This window comes from Rhinolophus ferrumequinum, chromosome 21 (genome assembly GCF_004115265.2).
Source record: "Rhinolophus ferrumequinum isolate MPI-CBG mRhiFer1 chromosome 21, mRhiFer1_v1.p, whole genome shotgun sequence".
Taxonomy (NCBI): domain Eukaryota; kingdom Metazoa; phylum Chordata; class Mammalia; order Chiroptera; family Rhinolophidae; genus Rhinolophus; species Rhinolophus ferrumequinum.
Window position 1 is genome coordinate 14790851 of NC_046304.1, and position 24629 is coordinate 14815479.

The 24629-nt window shown below is 51.3% G+C and overlaps 1 protein-coding gene and 1 pseudogene across 5 annotated transcripts; one reads left to right on the top strand and one right to left on the bottom strand.

The window, feature by feature from the left end:
* Positions 1 to 844: 844 nt before the first annotated feature.
* LOC117012873 (60S ribosomal protein L12-like) lies at positions 845 to 8324 on the bottom strand (annotated as a pseudogene).
* On the top strand, positions 8021 to 23720 carry P2RX5 (purinergic receptor P2X 5). 5 transcript variants are annotated; one of them, XR_004421253.1, is made up of 13 exons: positions 8021 to 8499; positions 13018 to 13168; positions 13769 to 13840; positions 14130 to 14205; positions 14292 to 14388; positions 14721 to 14801; positions 15141 to 15279; positions 15847 to 15983; positions 16483 to 16564; positions 16718 to 16783; positions 18978 to 19062; positions 19363 to 19445; positions 21764 to 23720. XR_004421253.1 is itself a non-coding variant. In XM_033089547.1 (12 exons), exons 1-12 carry the CDS (start codon positions 8363 to 8365, stop codon positions 21831 to 21833), a joined length of 1191 nt encoding a protein of 396 aa, XP_032945438.1. In that variant the 5' UTR covers positions 8024 to 8362; the 3' UTR covers positions 21834 to 23720. The 5 variants fall into 5 exon arrangements, 3 of the variants coding, with proteins under 3 accessions (XP_032945436.1, XP_032945438.1, XP_032945437.1); XR_004421252.1 differs by having other exon boundaries at positions 8022 to 8499; positions 16483 to 16576; XM_033089547.1 differs by lacking the exon at positions 18978 to 19062 and having other exon boundaries at positions 8024 to 8499.
* Positions 23721 to 24629: the final 909 nt, after the last annotated feature.

Consider the following 24629-nt stretch of genomic DNA (forward strand, 5'->3'; position numbering starts at 1 on the left):
TCCTCTCCCTGCTCCTCCCTCAGGAGAGGATTCTGGGTCCGGTTGGGCATTCCTAGGACCCTATCGCCAGATGCAGTCCTGAAGGCAGAGTGGTTGGGGGATTGAAGGTGTGGTCTCTGGAGATGCTTCCTCTTGTTCCAGGGCCTGGACTAGCCTGGCCCGAAGTACTGGCAGATGTTCCTGGGCTCTTGGCTAGTGTCCTACCCTGGGGTAGTCTTTCCTCTGTTTAGAGCTATGAGGTCTGAGATTAAGGTTGGAATGCTGGGGTGTGGGCGAAAACACTGGCCCACTTCAGTTCTGCAAAGCTTTCAGATTTCCTAGTCTAGGAAAAGGCTACCAGCCTAACTCCTGGAATTCTGCACTGGGGCTGTGTGGTCCTTTGCCTGCTGGATGAGGAACTCACGGGTGGAATGGCTAGCTTGTTAAGGACACTGGTACCTCTAAGTCAGGGTTTCTAATTTTGTGTGTGCCAGAGGCCCCTTTGGTGGTCTAGTAAAAGCTAAGGACCCCTTCTCAGATTCTTTCCCAACACTGTATTATGAAGATGTCAAAAAAATTTAGAAAAGTTTAATTTTATGGTGAACACCTGGTTTCCTCCATGAACATTTTACTATGCTTTCTTTATCACATATTTTTCCATCTGTCCATCCATCAGCTGGTTTTTAAATACACAAAAGTTTACAAAGAACCAATTATATTGAACATAATGATCAAAATATTTAAATATTTTATGATATGGGGATACATGTGCCTTATTAATGTATTAAGCTGTAGGTCTAATAACTATGCTACTTTTTTTCGCTTGTCAAATGATCTTTAATTGAAATAATTTTCTTTGTTGTTTTTAACTCGCTGGGCCTTTCACTGTACCACCGTTGATGTTATCTACAATGTCATAAGAGTGGCAGCCATCAACATTGCAGCCCACAGGCAAGGCGGTCCCCAAGATCTCTTTAATGGTCCCAGAGAGTCCTCTAGCTAAAGATCGGTGCTGCATCTTTCTGGCAGTGTTGACAGTCTCATCAGAAGTGATATTTCCACTGTGCTTAATGTTTTTTGTTTCTGTCTCTTGGCGGTTCTTTAAGGGCTTCGATGATCAGGCCAGCGGCAGAAGGTACCACCTCAATCAGGGCCTGTCTGTTCTGAATGGTCAGTTTCACTGTAACCCTCAGACCCTTCTAATCACCGGTTGCTTTGGCAGTGTCATCACTGATGTTTTTTTGGAGACAGAACCAGGAGACCGATTTTGGGAGCCAGGGCAGACGTGGCACCAACTTCCCCACCGGTGCACCTTAGGTATACGACATCGATCTTCTGCAGCCTGGTGGAGGCGGCTGGTGTTGGATGAATCCAGATTTGGGACGACCGAAGAAAGTTGCATCTTGGCTTCCTCTGAGGTGAAAGCCAAAAGACCTATGCTACTTTCAGAGTAGTGATGGCCTTAAAATGCATTTTGAGGTATTTACAATACCTGTAAGGTAATGGGAAAATATCTGTAATCTCTATTGATATTAGGATACAAGTACTGCTAAAAAAAAATAACAGGTACTGCTAATCCTACCGTGGTTTGCTGCCTATGTTCATAATTAAGGCAAATGTTAAATTTCAATTCAAGGGTAGTACAAGTACGTAACATATTTTCCATCCAATTTCACGGACTTCCTTCTCTATATACTCTGGTCCATTTAACAAAAGCATAGGCCCTACCCTGGGCTTTGTACTTTTGCAGCTGACCTTGATCAGTCCAGGCAGCATTTTATGGAAGAGGAGACAACTTGCCCAAGCCCACAGGGCTGGAATAAGGCAGAGCCATTTTTCCAGTAGCAGGTTTTTGGATCTCCAAGTCTAATTCCTTTTTCCACAAAAGCTTCATTACAGACTGGGCAAGGCAGAGGTGACAGCACTGGTGAAATGGTGTTTTTCAGACCTTGCTGGGCAGAATTGTTTACAGGAGCTCAGCCCTTCATGTTCCTTGGCCCCACCCACTGTCGCCTGGTTTGGGCCTGGGAATCTGCTTTTCTGGCAGGCACTCCAGGTGATTTTGATGCAAGAGCCGAACCCTATGACATACTAGTTAGGAGTTCAGGGTTTGTTCATCTGATTATACTTTGTCAGTGGGTAGCCCTCAACACAGACTTGGAGTCTTGATGACTAAGAAATTGCTTCAGGAAACAGATGTCACTTAATGCTCTGGTAGAATTATCTGTTTTGAAATCTATGAATATACACACAAAAATAAAGACTTAGTCACTCTACCCAGACACTTAGATATGCAAGCTAATGGCAGAGACAGGGTGATTGATCAGGAATCAGTCCATTCTCCCTTCCTTCCTTTCCCCTCCCCCTTCCCTTCTCCTTCCTCTCTCCCTCTCTCCCTCTCTCCCTCCCTCCTCCCCTTCCCTTGTCATAGACAAGCTTTCATGACTACCTACTTCATGAAGGTCCTGTGGTCCAGAGTGGTAAAGCCTTTTCCTGCCTTCGTAGTCCTAAACAACAGATAAGGTATGTACCCAACTGTAACTCCCTAAATTGTACAAATCCTCTCCTGTGGAAATTTAGGGAAAGAGAGGGATCCAGAAGGCTTTTGTGAAGGAGCCAGATCCCAGTGGAGGACCGAGGGGAGACCAGCCTGTGCAAAGGCACGGAGGTTGGGAAGTGAAAGCTATGATAACGCATGCAAGCCAATTCCTGGAAGCTGAGTGTGTGTAATGGGCCACGTGAGGCTGGGAGGGCAGGTGGAGATAGTAGCTGCAGTGAGGAACGAGCACCTAGAGAAGAGTTGTGTGCAAGGAACTATGGGAAGCCACACCATTTGCGGTGCTTATATAAGGATTTCCTGCTCATTCTCGCTGCATTACCACCATAGGCTTGTGAACCTGAGGAGAGTGGAGAGCAGGGGATGGACGTGAGACATTTCATCAATGCTGTGAGGCAAACCACTGCAGGGAGCAGGAGGAAGAACAAGAGGAGCTTTTACTGAAGTGTCCGTGTTCGAGTTGTTGCTCCTCTGTGGGTGTGGATGTTTGAATATCCTTTTCAGTTCCCCATGGAGCTGCATTTGACTCTACTCTCTTTAAGTGTTTGATACCTCAGTAGAGTTTTTTTTCCCCAGGTCAAATTTTGAGAAGTAAGTAATGAGTACCAACCACACGAGCTTTGGTGGACTTGGAAATGCTTCCCACAGAGAGGCGCTTCCTGTTTCCTGTTGACTGGATTGAAACGACATGAATAATGCATCTGCTACTTCTTAAATGGAATGTGCTTGTCATAGCAGGACCACCAGAGCAGAAGAAAAATTAAAGGATAAATTGCTTGGAGCCCTTGTGAAACCCTTTCCTGCCCCGATTTTCCCACTCTTGTCCCTGCTGGGCCATCCAGGATACTTAGGACTCTGAAGGAATGCTGGGTCTGCAGATGGTCCCTGAAGGCTTTGTGGTAACCTCTTTTGTGACCTAGGACAGACTCAAATCTCCTCCCTCTAGGCCTTGCATGAGCCCTCCTCCTTTGGGGGGGAGGGGAATAGAACCACATTCACTGTGAGTAAGTAGCCTCTGAACCTCTACTCCAAGAACTATATTGTTCTATGGGATTGATGTTTTCTTTATTTTGCTTCCTTTAATTTTTTTGGAGAAGCTTCTTTGAGTTTGTTAGCCTCTCAGGCTAAGGGGACAGTTTAGTACTAGGAGAAGTCCTCACTGGGGCTACTGGGGAAGGGAGGAACCAGTGTGTCTTTGGAGACAGCAAGGTGACCAAGTGTCACCTCCAAGCTGCTGATGGAAGCACAGTGACGCTGTTGGCCACTCTCCTGCCAACAGTTTCTCTCTTAGAAGTTCCCTCTTATCTCCTAGAGAATGGGAATTTTTCTTAATTGAAGGGGTGATTTAAAGGCTCACCCCACTGCACCACACTTACTCCTTTCTAATCTATAAAATTCATAGAAGGAAGAGAATAGTATGGGGGAAAGGTTGGCAAATGAGGCAGGAGGGTCTGTTTTCCCCTAAGTGGAGCTCCTAGCACATTTCTTAGTGGGGAGCAGAGAGGACTCTGTCTCTCGATTTAAGACACTTGAGGATCCACTGTGGTTTCTACTAGAAACTGTCCCAGGACCCAGAGCTGACTTAGATGGCCCCAGAAATGTATTCAAACCACACAGAACGTTAGACTTAGGATGTTGGCAAATCTTTGGAGCAAGTGAGATATGTAAAAAGGAAAAGGCCCTTTATAAATTTCTTTTATAATTCCCCATCACTTCATCGCTGGAACCTTAAATCATCCAACTAGACAAAGGCTTGCGAACCAGATGAGAACGGTTCACTCACTGCCCATCCCTTTCTTTCAGATGGACAACACCATAAAGAAGCATGATGTGGACTCCTGTGTGTGAGGGGAGGGAAGGGGCACGGTGGTCAGGCCAGGAGGGGGCTTTGTCTACTTTGAAGACTAGCCATTCACTCCTGACCCCTGAGCCAGAGAGTGAAGTTTAAGGGCACCAGGTCAGTCCCCGGCATGCCAGGGTGGAGCTCTCAGCTCTGGCAGCAGTGGGGGCGATTCTCTCGACTGACCCTTCACTCGTGAGGCATCATGAGAGAGCCCATTTCCCTCCGAGGAGCACTATACGACCAGGTAAGATGGTTTTGTGCAGGCCCTGGCAGGGCCGATAGGTGAGCTACACACAAAATGTCATCCAGAAGAAGTCCCGGGCTCTAGAGGACAGAGCCCTTGAGTGGATGGCCCAAGACCTTCTACTGGCCTCAGCTTCTCAGCTGACCTTGGATCTTGTTCTATCGAGTATAAAATGGGCTCAACAGTTACCTTTCTGGCCTGGCTCACAGGGTGAGTCACATGAGTTGATGTGGAAACTAAGACACTGCTCATGGTGACAGTGGAGATGATTTCTGGGGCTGGCAAGCCAGATTGCCTAGATTCAATTTCTGGCCCAGATGCTTACCAGTGGTGTGATCCCAGACACATGTAACTTCTTAGGGAAAAATAAGGATGATAATCGTACCAACTACATAGGGCTGTGATGATTAAATGAGCCCATCCATGTAAGATGTGGAGAATAGTGCTTAGCAAGTAGTAAGTGCTGATGAATATTCCTTACGGTGGTGATGGTGGTGAAGATGGACAGGGTGCCCTGGGGCTCTGAGACTGTTGAGATGGGCGTAGGCAGAAACTGGAGAAACCGTCACTCAAAAGCAGCAGGCCATTTTCTCTCAAGGGGAATAATTCATCTTGGTTTGGGGAACACCCCTGACTTGGACTTTTAATTAATTAATTAATTTATTTTTAAAGTTTATTGGGATGACAATTGTCAGTAAAATGACATAGATTTCAGGTGTGCCATTCTGTATCACATCATGTATAAATCCCATTGTGTGTTCACCACCCAGAGTCAGTTCTTCCATCACCATATATGTGATCCCCCTTACCCTCATCTCCCACCCCCCTGACTTGGACTTTTAATAACGCAAATGTAAAAAGCAAAGGTCCCTTCTCCCACTTTGGGTACAATAGGTATTAGGTCTGACCTTGTGGGGTGGTGAGCTCGCCCCAGCTCTGTGGAGGTAGATTGCAGATATTGGGGTTTGCAGCTTGTGAGAAGTATTTTTCACATGGTTTTTGACCATGACTCATGGGAAGAAATAAACCACATCCTAATGTTATATGTACACACTCATAGGTCAAGCAAAAGTTTCACAAAACCATGACGACCCTTACTTTCTTAAACACACTCTGATATTTTCTTTCTTTCTTTTTGTTTTTTTTGATATGCTGTTGTAACCCTGTAAATTGACATCATGACCCACCAATGGGTCTGGACCTAGCAGTCTAAGAAGCTGTGCTGTGAGAGAGCCCACGGGGAGGGGGAGAGGGGAGGAAGGGGTCTGGCCTGGCCCTGAGAATAACCCTTTCCCCTCTGGTTGTCCCTCATGTGGTCTCTAAAACTTCCAGATAGTTCTGTCAAAAGTTGCAGCCCGGTCCTGGCTGGGCCATAGGGCGATGAGGAGGGCTGCCCACAGTGCAAGGCAAGGGAGAGCAGAACCCCTTCTCTAGAGCCCGATGGGTAGTTATCCCAAGCCACAGAGGGCAGGGAGCCTGGCATTTCAGCCTCTCCAGCAGCACACAGCAGGTTCTCAGTAGAGGTTTAAGGAAGCACAAACAGGGAGAGTGCCCTGGACTGGAGCTAGTTATAGGGCTCTGCCCTGTGAGCTGGGGTCTCAGTCACTCCACCTGCAAAATGAAGGCCTGGTCTCTGGGGGATCCCCCAGCCGAACAAAGAGGCCACGAAGCCTGGAACTCCCTTGGGGAGTGGAAAGACCCAATGTGGCACCATCGTATGGGCTGCTTGTGCAAGGGTGGTGCCCTGTGGGGGTGATGCTTTGCAGCCTGGAGCTTTTCTCCAGGCCAGACTGTGAGACCCTGAGAGGCCGCCTTCCCCACGGGCTCTGATGGAAGGCGTCTTCGTAGGTGTGATGTTACTCAGCTGAGGCTGCATCGCCTCCGAGAGCCATGTGGGGGGAGGGCTGAGGAAGAGGCTGGCAGGAGCGTGAGGAAAGGTCTGGTGACAGCTCCCAAGCCTTTCCTCCAGGATGACCTCAGCTTCTAAAATCCCTCGTCATGACTGGGGCAGGGTGGAAGGTCCAAATCCCTTCCCTGTTTAAGTCAGACCTGAGTTTGTTCACTCACTTAATAAATAGGTACTGAACTATTATACTCAGATGGCAGGCAGAGCGGTGGGCCTGAGATACAGAGATGTCAAAAGGCAAGGCTCCTGCCTTCTTGGAGCTTACGGTCTTAGTGGGAGACATAGTAAGTAAAGGAGATCGAACCCAAGAGTGACACGTGTTCTAAAGGAATAAAAAGGGGTAATGGGATATAAAGTGGTTGGCGTGGGGCTACTTTTGGTGGGTGATACTATAACAGACCTTTTTGAGGAAATGACATTTGAGTTGAAATTGATGAAAAAATGCGTCATCTGTGCTTCCCAAATGGCAGTTTGAGAACAAAATGCAGACTCCCAGGCCCCTCCCTAGACTTAGCAAATAAAATGTTCGGGGCCCAGGAATCTGCATTTTTCTCCCACATGATTCCCATGTACACTAAAACTGGAGACATACTGCCCTGGGCTTTTTACTTTTAGAGAGGATCGTATCTGGTGAACTTCAGCGTCCCTTATAACTCCCAGAGCAGGTGATTCAGGGAAAGGGAACTTCTCATTCCTGTGTGAGGGCCAGGCTAGGAAGAGAAGGAGGGGTGCTTCTGGTTGGATGGATGGCAGGATGACAGGATGCAGAAAATGAGAAGCACAGCTCCTCACACACCAAGGCAGAGCCCACAGGCAGGGACCTGCCTCTCGCTGCTCTCGGAGATGCTCTTTCTCATCCCTGCGCCCGACTGTAAGGGTTACAGCCTCAGCGGCCTAGATTAGGCCTGAGGTCCACAGCTTGCTTTGGTGCATGCCTCTCTGCAGTTCTAATTGATGATCCTGGGCCTTGGTTGCCTGTGTCTCCCCAATCTCACCCCAGGTACCCCAGGTGTGGTACAGAGTTCTTCATGCTGTGGGCACTCAGACCTGCTTGGCAACTCACTCCCTGGGAGTGTGGGGTTTTACACCGGCGGTAGCAGCTGCAGTAAGGACACCCACTAATTACAAAGGACGCAGGAGCCATGGGTCTGTCAAGTCTTTTAGTCTTTCCTAGCCTGTGTGGTGGGGGCCCAGGTTCCCCCAGGGAGCAAGAAAAACCAAGAAACATGTAGTGTTTACCTATAAATGCTCTTTATCCCCTCTTCACTTCCACTTCCAGTACTGTAGGTCCCTCCTTCCCTGGCCTCAGTTTCCCCATCTATTCAATAGGAGGAACCGCTGGAATTTCTTTGGGAGTAGGGAAAGGGGGAGGGGCGGTTTGCTTTAAAAGGCGCCGGCACCTCTCATCTTCTGGTCTCCTCACTCCTGGTGTACCCCCGGCGGTCTTCTCCAGCGTGGCACCTGCGTTCCCCTGCCTCTGGGAGTGCCTTCCCAAGCCAGTGGCGGGGCTGACGGTCCGCTGGTGTCACGGTGTCAATTCAGGGGGGAGGAAGAGGTGGCGGCAAGGTCGCAGTCCGCGACTCGGCACTGCCCCCGCCCAGCTTCCCGCGGGGCTTTCTCTGCCTGTCCAGCAACCAGTGCTGCCCGCAGCACTCGGCATCTGCCTGCCCGCCTGCCCGCCCGGGCACGTTGCAGCCGCGCACAGGGGCCACCGCCGCGTGCAGAAAGCGTCCAGGGCCAGGCCTCCGGACACGCGCGGAGGCGGCGAGCGAGGGGCGGTTCCTATGCGGCACATGTGTGGCGGCGCGGTCCCCAGGCCCAGGTGAGAGCGGTATGGGGCAGGCGGGCTGCAAGAGGCTCTCCCAGTCGCTGTTCGACTACAAGACCGAGAAGTATGTTATCGCCAAGAACAAGAAAGTGGGCCTGCTCTACCGGCTGCTGCAGGTCTCCATCCTGACCTACCTGGTGGTGTGAGTGCTGGGGGGTAGGAGGGGGTGGAACTTGCGGGAAGGTGGGGGAGGTGCAGGGGCCCGCAGCCGTGGTCTCTCCAGGGTCCAGGAACTGGCCTGTGTACACATGGTGTGCTCTGTCCTTGGGGGTCTGTGACCCTGCTTGAGAGGAGGCCCTCCCTGAGCCGTTGGGTGTAAGGGTTGGGGGCTAAGGAGGGAGACCTTTACTCCCGGGACACCGGCTCGGGAGGTGATGGGATGCAGCAGGGACTTCTTGGTTCCTCCATCTGTGAGGCTTTTCCCGAGCAGTTGCCTCCTCCAGGCCTGGAACCCCCAGTGCTAGGGCTGTGGGAAGAGGGCTAGGATGCAGGGGGGCTGGGCTGCAGCTGTCGCCCCGGGAGCCTCCCACACCGGCTAGGTTATTTATAATCGCTGAGCTCAGTGCCAAGCGTCGGACTAGGGCAACTCATGAGCCTGGCATGTCCCTCTGGTGGCTGGCCTCTCTGGTGTCCAGCCGGGGGTCCTGCCCAGCAGCCTTCTGCTCCCGCTCACACCCCACCCCGCATCTGGCAGGAGCTGGCATGGGCAGCAGAGGGGCAGCTCCTTGGGGTTGCTCAGTCACTGTTCTGAGCCCTCACCCAAGTCGGAAGGGAACAGGTGGAGGGAGGAAATAACAGCAGATGACTGGGGTGCAAAGGTGCCTCTTTTACTCCTTCAGTAAATGCTGTTGAGTCCCTGCTATTTCCTGATTGGGGGGAGGGGCAGATGCTTCTCCTGGGAGGGCAGCCCTGACCTCACCTGGAGGCCAAAGGACTGGTATTCCCCCAGCTTCATCCTTAAGGCACCTGGCTGTCTCCCACCTGCCGGCCTTTGAACATGCCGTCCCTCAGCCAGGCGTCCTTCCCTCCTCTTCTTGGGCAGCACCCAGTCACCCTTCTGGACTGGGATCTCCCACGACTCCCTCTCCTTTCCTTCCCATATGTCAGGTGATTTACCACAATGTAATTATATGCTTGTTTGGGGAATCATTTGCTTAATGCCTGCATCTGACTCCCCACCAGGCTGCAGCTGCCGTGAGGGTGGAGCCTGGTGTCACTTAACTGCTTAGGCAAGAGACGAGAAATGAAGGAGTGAATGAATGAAGCAATGTTGTTCCTTGAGTATTTGCTGAATGTTTCTGTCCAGGCCAGGTCCCGTGTGTCCCTACCGAGATGGCTGGTTGACTCAAGGATCACAGCGCTCTCAGAGTTCCTTAGAGACAGGGCAGTCTAGAGCCCAGCACATGCCAGCTCTGCCCCCAGAGATAAAGAGTGTGACACCTGCTATACAGAGAACCCTAACTGGCACCCTGGGAGGTACAGGGCATCCCACACCACTACTGCCTGGTCTCAGGCAGGTGCCTGCTCTCTCCTGGCCTCAGTTTTCCCAACTTTCCCAAGGGGAGGTTAACCTGAACAATCTCTGACATGAACAGTAACACCAGCAATAAGTTGATGAGTTATTTTCATTGAGTTCTTCCTCTGTGCCAGGTACTTAACTGCGCTAAACAATTTACATGTATCATATCATTAAGAAATATTTTTTGTATTTTGACATAATTGTAGACTTACAGAGAAGTTACAAGAGTAATACAAAAAATTTTTAAATGCCCATCACCTAGATTCCCCAAATGTTAACATTTTATACATTTGTGTTGTGCTTTTTCCTCATTCTGTGTGTGCATGCGCGTGCACATTTTTTCTGTTTCGGAGTAGATTGATACCTCTTTGCTCTTATATACTTCATTGTGTAGTCCTTAAAAATTAGGAATTCTCTGACTTAATCAACTACAAGTATGAAGATTAGGAAATTAACATCGAAAGATATTATTGTCTAAGATAGAGACCTTTTGTAAATTGTCCCAATAATTACCTTTATAGCAAAAGAAAATCTGAGCTCATGCCTTTCATTCAGTTGTCATGTCTTCTTAAGCTCCTTTAATCTGGAATTGTTCTCGAGTCTTTCTTTGTATTTCATGACATTGACATTTTCTGAAGAATACAGGATTTTTTAAAAACAACTTTTAAATTGAGGTAAAATTCACATAGCACATAATTCACCATTTTAAATTATATAATTCAGTGGTTTTTAGTATATTCACAATGTTGTACAACCATCACCACTGCCTAGTTTTAGAACATTTCCATCACCCCAAAAAGAAACCTGTATCTAATGACAGTCAGCCAGTTCTCCCCTACCCTGATCCCTTGGTTACCACTCATCTACTTTTTGTCTCTATAGGGTTGCCCGTTGTACACATTTCATATAAATCAAATCATACACTATATGCCCTTTTTTGTCTGGCTTCTTTTATTTAGCATAATGTTTTCAAGGTTCATTCATGTTGTAGTATGTATTCCTTTTATGGCTGAAACATATTCCATTGTATGGATATTGGCACATTTTGTTTATCTACTTCTCAGCTGATGGACATTTGAACTGTTTCTACTTTTTGGCTATTACAAATAAGATTGCTAAGAACGTTTGTGTACAGGTTTTTGTGTAAACATAGGTTTTCAATTCTCTTGAGTATACACTTACGAGTAGAATAGCTGGGTCATATGAAACTTTTGAGAAGTTGCCAAACTGTTTTCCACAGCAGCTACACCATTTTACATTCCCATCATCAAGAACCAATTTCTCCACAGCCTCATCAACACTTACTATTTTCCATTTTTTTCTTTTTTTGGTTATCGCCATCTTATTGGGTGGGAAGCGGTGTCTCTGTGGTTTTGTTTTGCGTTTCCCTAATGACTAATGATGTTGAGCATCCTTTCATGTGCTTGTTGGCCATTTGTATATCTTTTTTGGAGAAATATCTATTGAAATCCTTGATCCACATTTATTTGTTTGTTTGTTTGTTAACCCTTTGTTACAAGTCACTCTTATGGAAGTACTAAGTGTGATCAAACAATATGGTGAATGTTTAAATTAAAAAAATGGTTACAGTAAAAGACAGATTGCCATTAATCCCCCTCACAATACTCGCACTCGCTTCAAACACACCCCATTGTTCTGGCCACTTTCTGAAGCAGTTCTGTAAGTTCTCTTTAGTGAGTGTCTTTAATTGCGCTGTCGTGGCTGCCTCACTGTCCTGAATCAATTAAAAATGTTTACCTTTCACGGTCGTTTTGACTTTGGGGAACAGCCAAAAGTTGCATGGTGCCAGATCCAGTGAATAAGGTGGATGAGGACACACTGTAATGTTTTTATTTGACAGAAATTGCCTTTTACCAGAAGTGATGTGTGACATGGAGCGTTGTCATGAAGGAGGAGGATTTACAGCACACTTTAAAACACACCTTCTCTCAACTGTCAGTCACACCTGACTGACTGCACCAAACAAGTTGAAACTTGTCACACACTGTTGCTAAGGTTTGACGCATCGCTTCCCGTATTCAAGTTCCCTGCCTTTCCATTGGATGGCACTTGGTAGCAGCATTCACCATATTTTATGACCACAGCTAAAGGTTCTGTGTCGCACATTGCTTCTGGTATGCCGATTTCTGCCAAATAAAAACATTATGGTATGTCCTCATCCACCTTATTCACTGCATCTAGCACCGTGTGACTTCAGGGTCTTTCCCAAAGTCAAATGATTCAGGACATTGAGGCAGCCATGACAGCACAACTAAAGACACTCACGAAAGAGGACTTCAGAACAGCTTCAGAAAGTGGCAAGAACAATGAGATAAGTGTGTCTGAAGCGAAGGGGAGTATTTTGAGAGGGATTAATGGCAATGTGTCTTTTACTGTAATAATTTTTTTTTTAATTTAAACATTTACCGTATGTTTTGATCATGCCCTATATGTGGATTTAGGTGAAAAAATTCCTTGTCCATTTTTAAATTGGGCTATTTGTCTTCTTTCTTGTTGAATTGTAAGACTTCTTTATATATTCTGGGTACAAGAACCTTACCAGTTATATGATTCATAAATATTTTCTCCCATTCTATGGATTATTCTTTCACTTTCTTGATAGTGTCCTTTGATGCACGAAAGTTCTTAATTTTGGTGAAGTCCAGTGTATCTATTTTTTCTTTTGTTGCTTGTGTTTGGCATCAAAGAGTACAGGATTTTGCACTCTAATTTTGTAGATTGCCCCTTAGTTTGGGGATGTCTGAGGTGTCCTCCTGATTGGTTTTAGGTTATGCACCATGTCCTTTAACCCTCCTCATTCCCCTGGAGGGAGGCAGCGTTATCCAGCCCCAAAGTTCATTGGCTTGCCGATGGTCATATGGCCAGTGCAAGGGTGAGCAGGTTTTAGTCCAGGTTGACACAGCCCGACTAAGAGCAGTACGCTCTCCCCTCTGGGGTTGTTTGTCACCTCTGCTGCTTGCAGTACAGGGCTTCAGGCAGCAGTGGGAGTTGTGACTCCTGCCCAGGAACTGTTGGGGAAGGCGGAGACCCAAGCCTGCTGCATTCCACCCTGGGCCTGGGGAACGTTCTTGGAGGACAGCAACTAGGCTGATGCCCACCTTCTTGGTCCCCTCCTTGCAGTTGGGTGTTCCTGGTGAAGAAGGGTTACCAAGACATCGACACCTCCCTACAGAGCAGCGTCATCACCAAAGTCAAGGGTGTGACCTTCACCAACACCTCGGAGCTCGGGGAGCGGCTCTGGGATGTTGCCGACTACGTCATCCCACCCCAGGTCTGAGCCCCACCAAAGCTGGCAGGGCCTGGCTGGGTTGGGTCACATGGGAAGCTGTTCGGGGATGTAGGGACCTCCATCCATTGTTTCCCTTGGCCCAGAACAGCTGCCAGGGTTTGTCCCCACCCTCCTACGCCAAGCTCCTGCCCTCCTTGACTGTACCTCACGGGACCACTTTGTTCCCAACAAAGCCTGAGCTTGTCTCTGAGACCAAATGGGGCTCAGAGAATCCCCAGGTCAGTGTGCATCCCTTATATTAGCTCCCTGGCCTGTTCATTACCTACCTGGGCCACGGCCGGAGCTGCCCCATCACCACTCCTTCTCCTCCACGTCTGGTCTTGGACCCCAGGGGCTGAGTCAGAATAGGGATTTGTGCGGCGGGAACAATTTCGGGGTGCAGGCCTGGAAGGGACCTATCAAAGGGCATCTTCTCAAGGCACATTAGTGGGCAGATGGGTGGGACCCACTGATTTTGTGGCCCCATTGCCCCCACTGTCCCCAACACCCATGAAGAGACCCCATCCCCTGCCAGACAGCCCTGGGAAGGAGGGTCCCCAAGAGGTCAGGAAGAGGTTCCTTAACACCTCTCTGGTTTCTCAGGGAGAGAACATCTTCTTCATCATCACCAACCTGATCGTGACCCCTAACCAGCGACAGGAAACCTGTGCTGAGGTTTGGTTTGGCTGTGGCATGTTGTGGGCGAGCCGCCAGCACTGGTTGGGGTGTACCTTTCTCTGGAAGCAGGGGTTTCTATCCCCTCCAAGGGCCCTGGGGAATGTGTGCCCTGGTGCGTGTACCTCCAATGTTTTTTAAGGGAAGCAGTTTCTCAGGGGGTGTGTGGCCCCAGGCAGAGGCTGAACCCCTGTCCTAGCTCCTCAACCTCCCAGGGGATGGGCCCTGGCTCTGAGCTGGGGACCCTGCAGGGGAACCCTCCACCCAGGCGCCCTTTCTCTCCCGGTAGAGTGAAAGCATTCCTAATGCTGTGTGCTATGAAGACAGCGACTGCCCTCCTGGGGAGCCTATTATGGCTGGAAATGGTGAGGCCTGGAGTGGCCAGGGCTGGGGGCAGGAGGGGGCTTGGAGCGGGGAGGCTCCTGGCATTGTCCCTGTCCCACCGCTGCAGGAGTGAGGACAGGCCGCTGCCTGCAGTCAGGGAACACGCAAAGGGGCACGTGCGAGATCTTCGCCTGGTGCCCAGTGGAGACGAAGTCCAGGCCAGAGTGAGTGGCTGTGGATCAGGACCCTGAGGAGTGACCCAGTCCTGTGCAGTGGGCCCTAGCCTGATGGTAGACACATACGCACGCTGGGATCCTTATTCTAGGGGCACCCCCAAGGCCTGAACACCACCCCAACGTGAACAGATTAATTGTCCATGGCAAAGGCTCCAGGGGACCTAGAGAACAGGCAGGCCTCAGCCCCACCAAAGCCCTGGGGGAGGCATTGATGGAGCCAGGGCAGAGCCAGGGCCAGGGTAGGGCCAGGGCCAGGGCAGGGCCAGGGGCAGGGCCAGGGCCAGGGCTACCTGAACAGGCTGTCCTGGCTTGGTTTTCAGGAAACCACTCCTGGGCAAAGCTGAAGACTTTACCATTTACATAAAGAACTTCATTCATTTCCCCAAATTCAACTTCTCCAAGTATGTGGGGCCTGGCTACTGGGGATCCTGGGGTGGGGCCGTGGCGGGCCCTCCTGGTGGCTGTGCATGGGCCCATGTGTATGTGGCACTTGTGTGTGAATGAACCACCTGGGGAGACTGGGGTGCCCCTTTCCCTGCTGTGGGGGTGGCGCTCTGTTCTTGAAGGCAGTAGGATATTAGCGTGGTAAGTAGTCAGGGCTCCAGTAGAGGGCCTAAAATCAGGGACTCAGCCTGGGCCTGGTAAAGGGCCCTGTGAGTCCTGGGTCAGGTTCAGTTCTGGCATGGAAACAGCAAGTCTACCTTCAATTCACTGGCCGTTCATGGCCTCCACCCACCCAGGACCAATGTGCTGGACACCAAAGACAGAGATTTCCTGAAGTCTTGTCGATTTGACCCCAAGAACCCCTACTGCCCCATCTTCCGACTGGGCTCTGTGGTCAGCTGGACCGGGAGCAACTTCCAGGAGATAGCCCTGCAGGTGGGTGATACGTACTCAGGGACTCCTCCCTGGGGCCTACGGGCTCTGGCCTGGGCACTGTAATGAGGAGGAGGTATGTATGGGATGGGGTTGCCCTGCAAAGTCAACTGCCCCAGGGACGTCCTCTTTTCAGAATTAGCTGTTTTTGTAGCCAGCTGTGCCTGTGCTTGGACTTCGGACATCGGTGAGGGGCACACTCAGTACCTGCTGTTTGCTTCTTAGTCCCTGGGGCATCAGCTGGAACTGAGCCAGAAGGAGCCCCCCTGGCACATCCTGGCTCTGTGTAAGGCGCCTGCCCATAGGACAAGCTCATTCCTCTGCTGTAGTTTGTTCTCCTCTGATACATGCGGCAGAAGGAGAGAGGGGCTGGGCGCTATCAGTGACACCCTTTTCTCAGCCACTCCAGAGGTGGGGCTAGAACTTCGGGCCTTCCACCTTCCTCCTGGAGGTGGACCCCTGGCCTGACCACACCCCAGTCTTGTCCGGCTCTCCGTGAAGAGCTGGTCTGTGACTTCTGTCCATCTCTAAAAAGTCTTGTGCACTGATTCTTGTCTCTTATTTATCAAGGGTGGTGTGATAGGAATTCAGATTGAGTGGAACTGTGATCTTGATAAAGCTCCTTCGGAATGCAACCCACGCTATTATTTTAGCCGTCTGGACAGCAGATTTCCAGGAAACTCTGTTTCTTCTGGGTACAACTTCAGGTAACTGGGGCTAGGCCTGCTGCCTTAGGATTCTGTCCATGTTTTGTGTCCTTTCTTGGGTGGCAAAGCTATGGCACCCTTTCCTGGGGCGAGTGTCAGAGCAGGAGGTGCAGGGACAGGCAGCTGAGGAGAAGTGAGGGATGGCTACTGGGAGGGCTTCTGGGAGAGGAGAGAAGCATCTGTCATGGCCCTGGGCTCGCCATGAAATTGTGGCTTGCTTGACTTCTCTGCTGGATCAGCTCCATCAGAGCTTTGGTGGCCCTGGCTGGCCCAGTGTGTCGTGGGCAGGTCCTTGTCTCCTGGGGAAATGTCTGGCAAGGACTTCAAAGATCTGGATGAATCTTTAGCGTACTGTCAGCAAGAGGGTCTGCAACCACTTCTGGGGCTGTTGTGAGCAAGGTCCTGGGGGTGCTTATGAATCTCTGAGCCGCCCAGTCTGTGTTGCCAAACGGGGAAGGCCCAGCCAGGCTGAGGTCTCCCCTGGGCCGTGTCTCCCCAGGTTTGCCAAATATTACCGAGATGAAGCGGGGGTGGAGTTCCGCACGCTGATGAAAGCCTACGGGATCCGCTTTGATGTCATGGTGAATGGCAGGGTGTGTGAGCTGCGGCTCCCATTCGGAGGCTGGGCAGGTCGGGGGTGGGGCAGGCACGTCGGGAGGGCTGTGTTTGGAGTCCCTGGGCATCTCACTGTCCGCTCTTCCGCCCTCACCCCACTGTGTCTCTCTGTGTTTCAGGCTGGGAAGTTCAGTATCATCCCCACAATCATCAACGTGGCCTCAGGGGTGGCGCTCATGGGTGTTGTGAGTACCTCTCTCCTCCTTCCTTTACCCTCTGAACACGGTGCGGGGAGAGGGCACTGCCCTAGGGGTGCTGTCCCGATGGTGCCCCAGAAAGAATGAGAGCTCAGCAGGTCAGCACAGATGGGGCTATGTGGGACCTTGTCCACCGCCTCCAGAGGGCAGTGACTACCCGAGTTTCTCTCCGAAACCAGAGAGGCATCTGCCTGCTGCTCTGGAGCTGGGCTTGGGCCTGGGGGTTCTTGGGGATCCTGCATCTCTGATCCAGCCCCTGACCTTCTTAAGCCTCATCTCTACTTCTCCTAAAAAGAGACAGGGTCCAGCCATCTACAGGGCTTCTCAGGCATGGCCCTATTGACATTTTGGGCCAGATAATTTTTTTTTGTGGGTGTGTGTGGGGGTGCTGTCCTGTGCATTGCAGGATGTTTAGCAGCATCCTGGTCTTCTGGAAGATTTTTAAAGACATGGGGGTCGTCCATCCCAGCAAGTCCCTTGGCAAGGTTTCTGGTGGCCGCTTCCCTCGTTCCTTTGCCCAGGCAGCCACAGCAGCCCCACTGGAGGCTTCCCACAGGACCCAGGGTGGACGTTTCATTGGGGCCAGGAACACTGTGTCCCGTAGCAGGACTCAAAGGTCCATGCTCCTGAGAGGTGGCCGATGCCTGAAAGTGAGCCCAAATGATTCCTCTTCACCTCCAACAGACCTTGTTAGGGAGGGCTGCATGTTTGCACAGATCACTTTCTTAGCGAGGGGCCACTTTCACTCATCGCTTTCTCATGATGTGAGTCAACTCTGAACGCAGAGGCATTGGGGAGACATACCTGTGAAATGAATGTAATGGGAAACGTGGTTGAGGCTGGGTGAGGGTGTGCGGAGTGTTCTCTGTGGAACAAAGAATTGATAAAAAACAATTTTGGCATCTGGGGGTAAAAAGAGGTGTGCAGAGGCCAAGGTCAGAGGACCAGATTCACCTGGGGGCCCACCCATCAGCTTCTTCCCCTTCCCTCCCCTCTACTCGTTCAGTAAACCTGCCCCTTCCCCTTTATGCTGTGGGTGGCGTCGCCCTCTGGTGGAGGAGACGGGCATTTGCACAAGGCGCTCTGGTCAGAAGCGCTTGTATGTGCTCAGGTGTCAGTGGACCCCAGCGGGATTAGCTCAGGCATCCTCATCTTTGATTGACCACCACTGTGGTGTCTTTGTTCAGATCCCCTGCAACCCATCCAACCCATCTCTCACCCTGACTGCTATCTTTCTAAAATGCCACAGTTCTGGGGGTTGCCGGATTGGTTGGTTAGAGCGTGAGCTCTTAACAACAGGGTTGCCGGTTCAATTCCCACATGGGATGATTGGCTTCACCCCCTGCAATTAGATTGAAAAATGGCAACTGGACTTGGAGCTGAGCTGCGCCCTCCACAACTAGGTTGAAGTCAATGAGCAGCCGCTGAGCTTCAGGAGGGATGGCCAGATGGCTCAGTTGGTTAGAGCATGAGCTCTTAACAAGGTTACTGGTTCAATTCCCGAATGGGATGGTGGGCTGTGCCCCCTGCAACTAAAAAATTGAAAGCTGAGCTGCTCCCTCCACAACTAGATGGAAGGACAGCAACTTGGAGCTGATGGGTCCTGGGAAAAAGTTACCCAATAAAATTTAAAAAAAACCAAACCCACAAAAAACACAATTCTGACTTGCCTGCCGCTGTCTAAAGCCCTCAGAGCCTTCCCCTAGAGGATTAGGTCCAAGGCCTTGAAGACATTTTAAGAAGCTTTACAGGCTGGTCCCCATCCACCTCTTCAGAAGTGTCTCTAGCTCTTCACCCACAGGCCCTGTAGAATTTCCCAGGTCTGACAAGCTTGTTTCTACATCTGCAATGGCCTACCTACAGGGGTAGAAACAAGTTTTTTCAACTTTTTTTCAACTTTTAAAAATTTATTTTCTGTGTTCTTCCAGGACTCATCAGCTCCAAGTCTAGTTGTTTCAATCTAGTTGTGGAGGGCGCAGCTCACAGTGGCCCATGTGGGGATTGAACCGGCAACCTGGTTGCTGAGAGCACTGCGCTCTAACCAACTAACCGGTGTCCCCCCCCTTTTTTGCCTTGCTTTATGTAAACTATTCAGCCCTCAAGACTCAGCCCAGATGTCCCTCCCCAGGCTGAGTAAAGTCCTATCTTCTCTCTCCTATTCCTGTTCCTCTCCCCATCATAGGACATGTCACTCTGTGTCATAATTTCTATGCTCGTCTCCGGCACCAGAGGGAGAGTCCCCAGAGGGTCTCATTGTCTGGCACGTGGTGAGTGCTCAGCAAACATTTGTTAAACACGTGATTTGATGGGGGGGTCAGCATAGTGTGGGAGGTGCTTGGCCTGAGGGATCAGATGCACCCAGGGTAACCTGGGCTCTCCCCTGGACCAGCTTTGTGGCCATAAACAAAGGTGCCTCTTTCTGAGCTCAGTTTCCATCTATGAAATGGGGACAACGATGCCACCTTCAGCGATTGTTGTAGGATCAAACGGGCTGGAATATGTGTCAAGTGGCTGGGGGCTCTCCAGAAGCCGAGGGTTCTGAGTCAGGGACCTCAACTCTTTTGCAGGGGTCTTTCTTCTGTGATCTGGTGCTCATCTACTTCATCAAAAAGAGCAACTTTTACCGGAACAAGAAGTATGAGGAAGCAAGGTCAGTTATGCTTCCTTGCCAGGAGTCCAAGGGGAGCCCTGTGGAGCCACCTCGGTCAGCCAACCCCTCCCTAGCTTAGGACCTTTATCCTGGGTTGATGGTGGGACTTGGGGTGCGGAGGCAGGGCTGAACATGGGGAGCTACCCTGGAAGGGCCGAGAAGGTGGAATGTTCTGAGTATATGCTCTACAGAACTGAACTCTGCCTCAGAGCAACCCATAGAAGAAAAGGCCACCACAAGTTGCAGGCAGGAGAACTGATTTCCAGGCCCAGACAAGTCCCAGGCCTCCTTGGGCCTCAGTTTCCCTACAAAATGAGAGAACTGGTTTACATACAGTGCCTGCCAGCACTTGTAGTTTAGAATTCTTGGACTTGGTGGACCTGGTGGGCTGGGATTAACGGAAGTTGGAATGGTAAGGGAAGAAAAAAATGGATTTCTTTTTTTTTCCCCCATGCAGGAGCCTATTTCCAGGCTTGCTTGGGCTGTGGGCTTGGCGGGGTGTGTGTGCGTGTATTCAGAGCACAGCATGAGTGGGCAATCCTGACGTCTATGGGTAGACAGGAAGGGGAAGGCTTTCTGGAGGAGCTGGGATTCGAATGGGGAATTGCAGGGGTAGGCTCGGGATAGGAACTGGGGTGCTCCGTCAGCCCGACCACATCCTAGGACAGCAGGTAGACGGTCGGTGGAGTCCTTCACCTGGCTTGAACCCCAGCCCTGGTTCATAGTCTGAGCCCTGAGCCCTGACCTTGTCTCAGACTGAACCCTGAGCACACCAGCTGCCCCAGCTGAATTGCGGGATGAAAAGGGGCGCCCCCTACAGGGCGAGTGGTTCTGCAGAGCCTGCGCCCACCGGTCCTGGAGGGAGGCCAGGCTGCACAGGCCAGGGTTAGTGCCAAGTCCTGCCCAGGTCCTTGCCCTGTCGGCAGAGCCCTTGCAGGATGTCAGGGCCCCAGAGGATGAGATGTGAAAAGGCCTGGGCTGCTGGGCACAGGACGAAGGTGGTGGTGGCCAAAAGGAGGGTGGCTGCGTGTGCTGGCATCTCCTGGAGCAGGCTACTGGGTCCCTGCTCTGTGGTGACCTGCTCACAGCAGGCTGTCCAGGACTCAGGAGAGCCCATCCAAGCTGGCCTCTGGGGGGAGGGGGTGCTGGTGGTGCTTGAGCCCCTCCATGACCCGCAGTAGCTCCCCAGTCCCCTAAGTAACCACAAAGCAGTCGGCTTGCTGTGCTAGCGCAGCGTTAATAGTATTGTCATGTACTCAGGCTTACTCTCTGCCGGCACTGCTATGAGCAATGTGTACATATGAACTCATTTCTGCAACGTGAATAAGGTGGGCACTAATATTCTCTATTCTATTAATGAGGAAACCAAGGCACAGAAAGGTTAAGTAACTTGCCCAATGGGTCACACAGCTAATAAACGGCAGAGTTGGGGTTTGAAGCCAGGCAGTGTGTCTCTAGAATCCAGTTCTCCATTAAGTTTTTCTGCCTTATCAAGCACCCCCGTTTTCCCGTTCCCCGCAGCAGAGGCCTTCCCTAAGCACCTCCTGATGAGGAAATTCCCTAAGAACCTCCTGATGAGGAAATTCTGGGGCTGCCCTAGCCTCAGGAGGCTGGTGGCTGTGCTGACAGGTAGCCTTCCCTGGGCCACTGTCCTGGGCAGCCTGGCTTGTTTTGCAGACGACACCTCAAAACCGAGTCAGGAGGCAGCCTTCAGGCCCAACCCACCTCTGCCTGCCGGTGTGCCCTTGGGCAGGAGCCTGGCCCTTTCTGGGCCCATTCTCCCTTTATTTCCCAGTGGGGGTTTTACGCAGGAGCCCCTGCTGCTCAGTCAGGCTAGGCTTCTGTGACTCTCTTGCAAAGCACATCCCAGGAGGCATTCCCTGGCCTGGGGTGGACTTTCCTCCGGCCCCCAGCTTTCATTCTTTGCTGACTCGGGGGTTGGCCACCTCCCAGCAGCCCCTACGTGCTCCCTGAGCTGATTGTCACTTCTGGGGTGCTTACCTGAGCTCCTCAGCCTGTGAGAGGGAAGAATGGCCCCCCTGCTGGTCTCAGTGCAGCCTCACCTGTCATTGTGGGAGGCTCCAGGCACTACCAGGTGGCTGCCGCTCATTGCTGGGGCAGCGCCAGTATCTCCACATGTCTGGGCTGCGGCCAGGGCCTCCACACACTGCCCCTCCCTGCCAGTCCTCTGACTGCCTTCAGTGCTGCCAGTGAGAGGCTGCTGCGGGTGGAGTCTGCCTGTAGGGAGGCTGCCCTGTCCACAGGGTTCCCAACCATCCTCTGTGCCCTCTGTGTGCCCTCCTCCCACCCCCACACAGGTCTGGCCACGCGGGGAATGGAAAGGTGAGTGTGGAGCAGCTGCAGGACCTGCAGACGGTGGAGGCATAGCCAGAGGCGTTGGCTGAAAGCAGATCTGGTGACGATGTTGGGGGCAGAACCGCCTGCAGCTCTGGACTGGGAAGCCATCCTTATACCTGCATAGGACAGGTGCTTCCAGGCATGGCCGTCTCTTCTGCGTTTTGGGATCTTTCTACAAGCTTTTTGTTGTGTGTGGGGGGAGGGGAACCTCCCAGTGGCCAGAGTGGCTCAGCTCTAGAAGAGGAGACCCTGGAGAGGGAAGGGGGCAGGCCAGGGGCCTGAGGGATCCTAGTGTTTTCATGTTTTTCTGAGAACCTAGTTGGACTTTCATTCATTCATTCATGCAGTAAACATTTTTTTTGCTGTGGGCTGGGTCCTATCTAAGAGATGCTTAAATAAGACACTGACCTGGTCCTCAGGGAGGAGAGCACACATGCAATTCCCTCCAGAGCCAACAGACATCACAGCCAGGCTCAGCCACTCTAGTCTTCCTCCGGCATCTACCTAAGACTTGCACAAATCCCTGCCGAGAATGATGGCTCCTCAAAGAAAGAACTTGGCCGACATCCAAGGGGACATTTTGGACTCACCCCTAGGGATTCAATTTAAAGGTGGCTAAGGAGGCAACCAGGGGAGGGCTGTACCTGTCAGGAGGCAGCTGGCCCTTGAGGGGAGAGGCAGCCTCCTAGGGCTTCTGGGAAAGGCGGGTAAGAGGAGGCAGGGAGGCTCTGCTCCAGTCTGACTCACCCACCTCGGGAGGCTCTGGGCATAGCGTCTCATCCAGATGGGGGACCATGGCCTGTGGTTTGGCTCTGGCAGCTCTGTGGGCTTGGGTGTCCCTGCCCAGCTTCCCTCTCTCCTCAAAGGCTAGAGCTGAAGCGCCAAGGCGATGAGTCTCACTCAGCAGGTAGAAGCAGGGTCGTTAGGCCCAAACTGTTAGGGAGTCCCTCACCCCCTCCCCCATCTTTCTCCACTCTCCCTGGAGGACTCCACTGCTTCCCTCCCTTAGCGGCTGGAGAGCCTTGCGGCTCCACAGGTGGTCCGTGAATCACAGCATCTGCATCACTTGGGAACTTGTTAGATGTGCCGTCTTGGCCCCTCCCTTGTTCTCCGAAATCAGAGCCTGAGTTTCAACAAGACTCCCAGGTGATGGTTCACGTTTGAGAAACACCGGTTGAGGGGATCAGCAAAGCTGGTTCTGAGGGAGGTAAAGGCCACCTTTGGTGGGTGCTGCCAATTTCTAGGTCAGACTTACCTTCTACCTTGAGACTGAGAGGATGCCCCTCCCCCACCTCCCACCCCCGCCCCAGGGAAAAGAGCATCACACTCAGTTTATTGAAATGAAAATATTTTGACTAGATAATATTTATATGATTCAAAATTTAAAAGGTACAAAAGAATAGACAGTGAAGAGCTCCCCTCCCACTCCTGTTCCCCAAGGCAGCCTGTTACTGATTCCAAAACAACTTCTTGTGTTTTGCTGAGAATCCACTTAGTTACTCACTCTCTCAGGAAATCAACTTTTCCCAGTGCCTGCATCGTCAGACCAAGTCTCTGCCAGAAAGGGACACGATGGAATAGGCTTAAAGCCTGGGTTGGGGGCCTATTAGCCCGCTTCTCCCTCTCCCAGTGTCTGAGGAATCCCTGCGTAAACCCAAGGGGACAGATCTAGAAGTCACTGTGTGAGCCTCCCAGGCAGCAAAGGCCTAGCAAGCCCCAGTGCTGTTTGCATAGCTGCCGGGTCACGCTAGGGAGTGTCCTCTTTGGAAGGCTCTTTGGGCCTCCTTTAAGTCAGAGGAGCCTGGTTCTCCACTGCGTACAGAGGAGCTAAGCATCCTTGCCCTGGAGCTTTTGGAGAAGGTGTGGGGACAGAGGCCCAGAGAGCAGTTTCCAGGCTCTCGGCCTCACGTGGAAAGGTGCCGGCTTGGGTAGTAGGTGGCCATCAGCTGTGACTAGTTGGCCGTCAGCTGTTACCGGTTAGCCATTAGCCACTGATGTAAGTGCCGCGGCTAAGCTAACAAGTGCCGATTGTGGATTGTGGATTGCAGAGAGGCTCGGATTACAGTTAGCAAGTGACTAGGCAGGTAGGCAGGCAGAAAAGCGGACTGCGGATTGCGGATCATGTGGCTCCTGCTTCCTGTGTCTCCAACCCAGCCGCCAGCGAGACTATAGTGGTATGACTCCCCTGTCTATGGCTCCGTGGGTGTTCCTTTTTGGCCTCACCATGTCCTGCGTTCTTATGTGGGGAGCGGGACCAGAGACCCCGCATGACACCCTGCATGACAGAGGGTCAGAAGGGGACTGAAAGGTCTCTGGTGAGGCTTCGCCACTGGGGCAGAGGGTCATGGTCCCCAGAACAGGAAACAAGCAGCTTCCTCACCTTGGGTTGCCTGGTAACCAGTCAAAAAGCCCACCGTGCTGTCTAAATACAGTAAAAAATCGGGTTAACCCACTATGGTGTTTCACTTCTTCACTAAAGCAAACCCTTGCAGTGCATGATTTAGCATGTTATTTTTATGTTTGGAAGGAAGTGAAAAGGGCAGGTGTCACGGCTCCTCAGGAGGTGGTCTGGTTGCTTTGAACCTGTTTTTGGAATTGCTTGGCAGCAGCCATGAAACCTAGGCACAATTGTACTATTTATTTTATATTGGAATGAAAATGTCTTCCTACCCTGTTCCTTCATAGGTGAATATTTATTGAATACCTATTGTGTCAGGTGTTGGACTAAATGCTGGTGACATAGTGGCAGGCAACACAAGCAGTTCTGCCAGAGTGCTTCCACTCGGGGGAGCTGAACCTTAACCAGTGGTCACACATATCGTCACA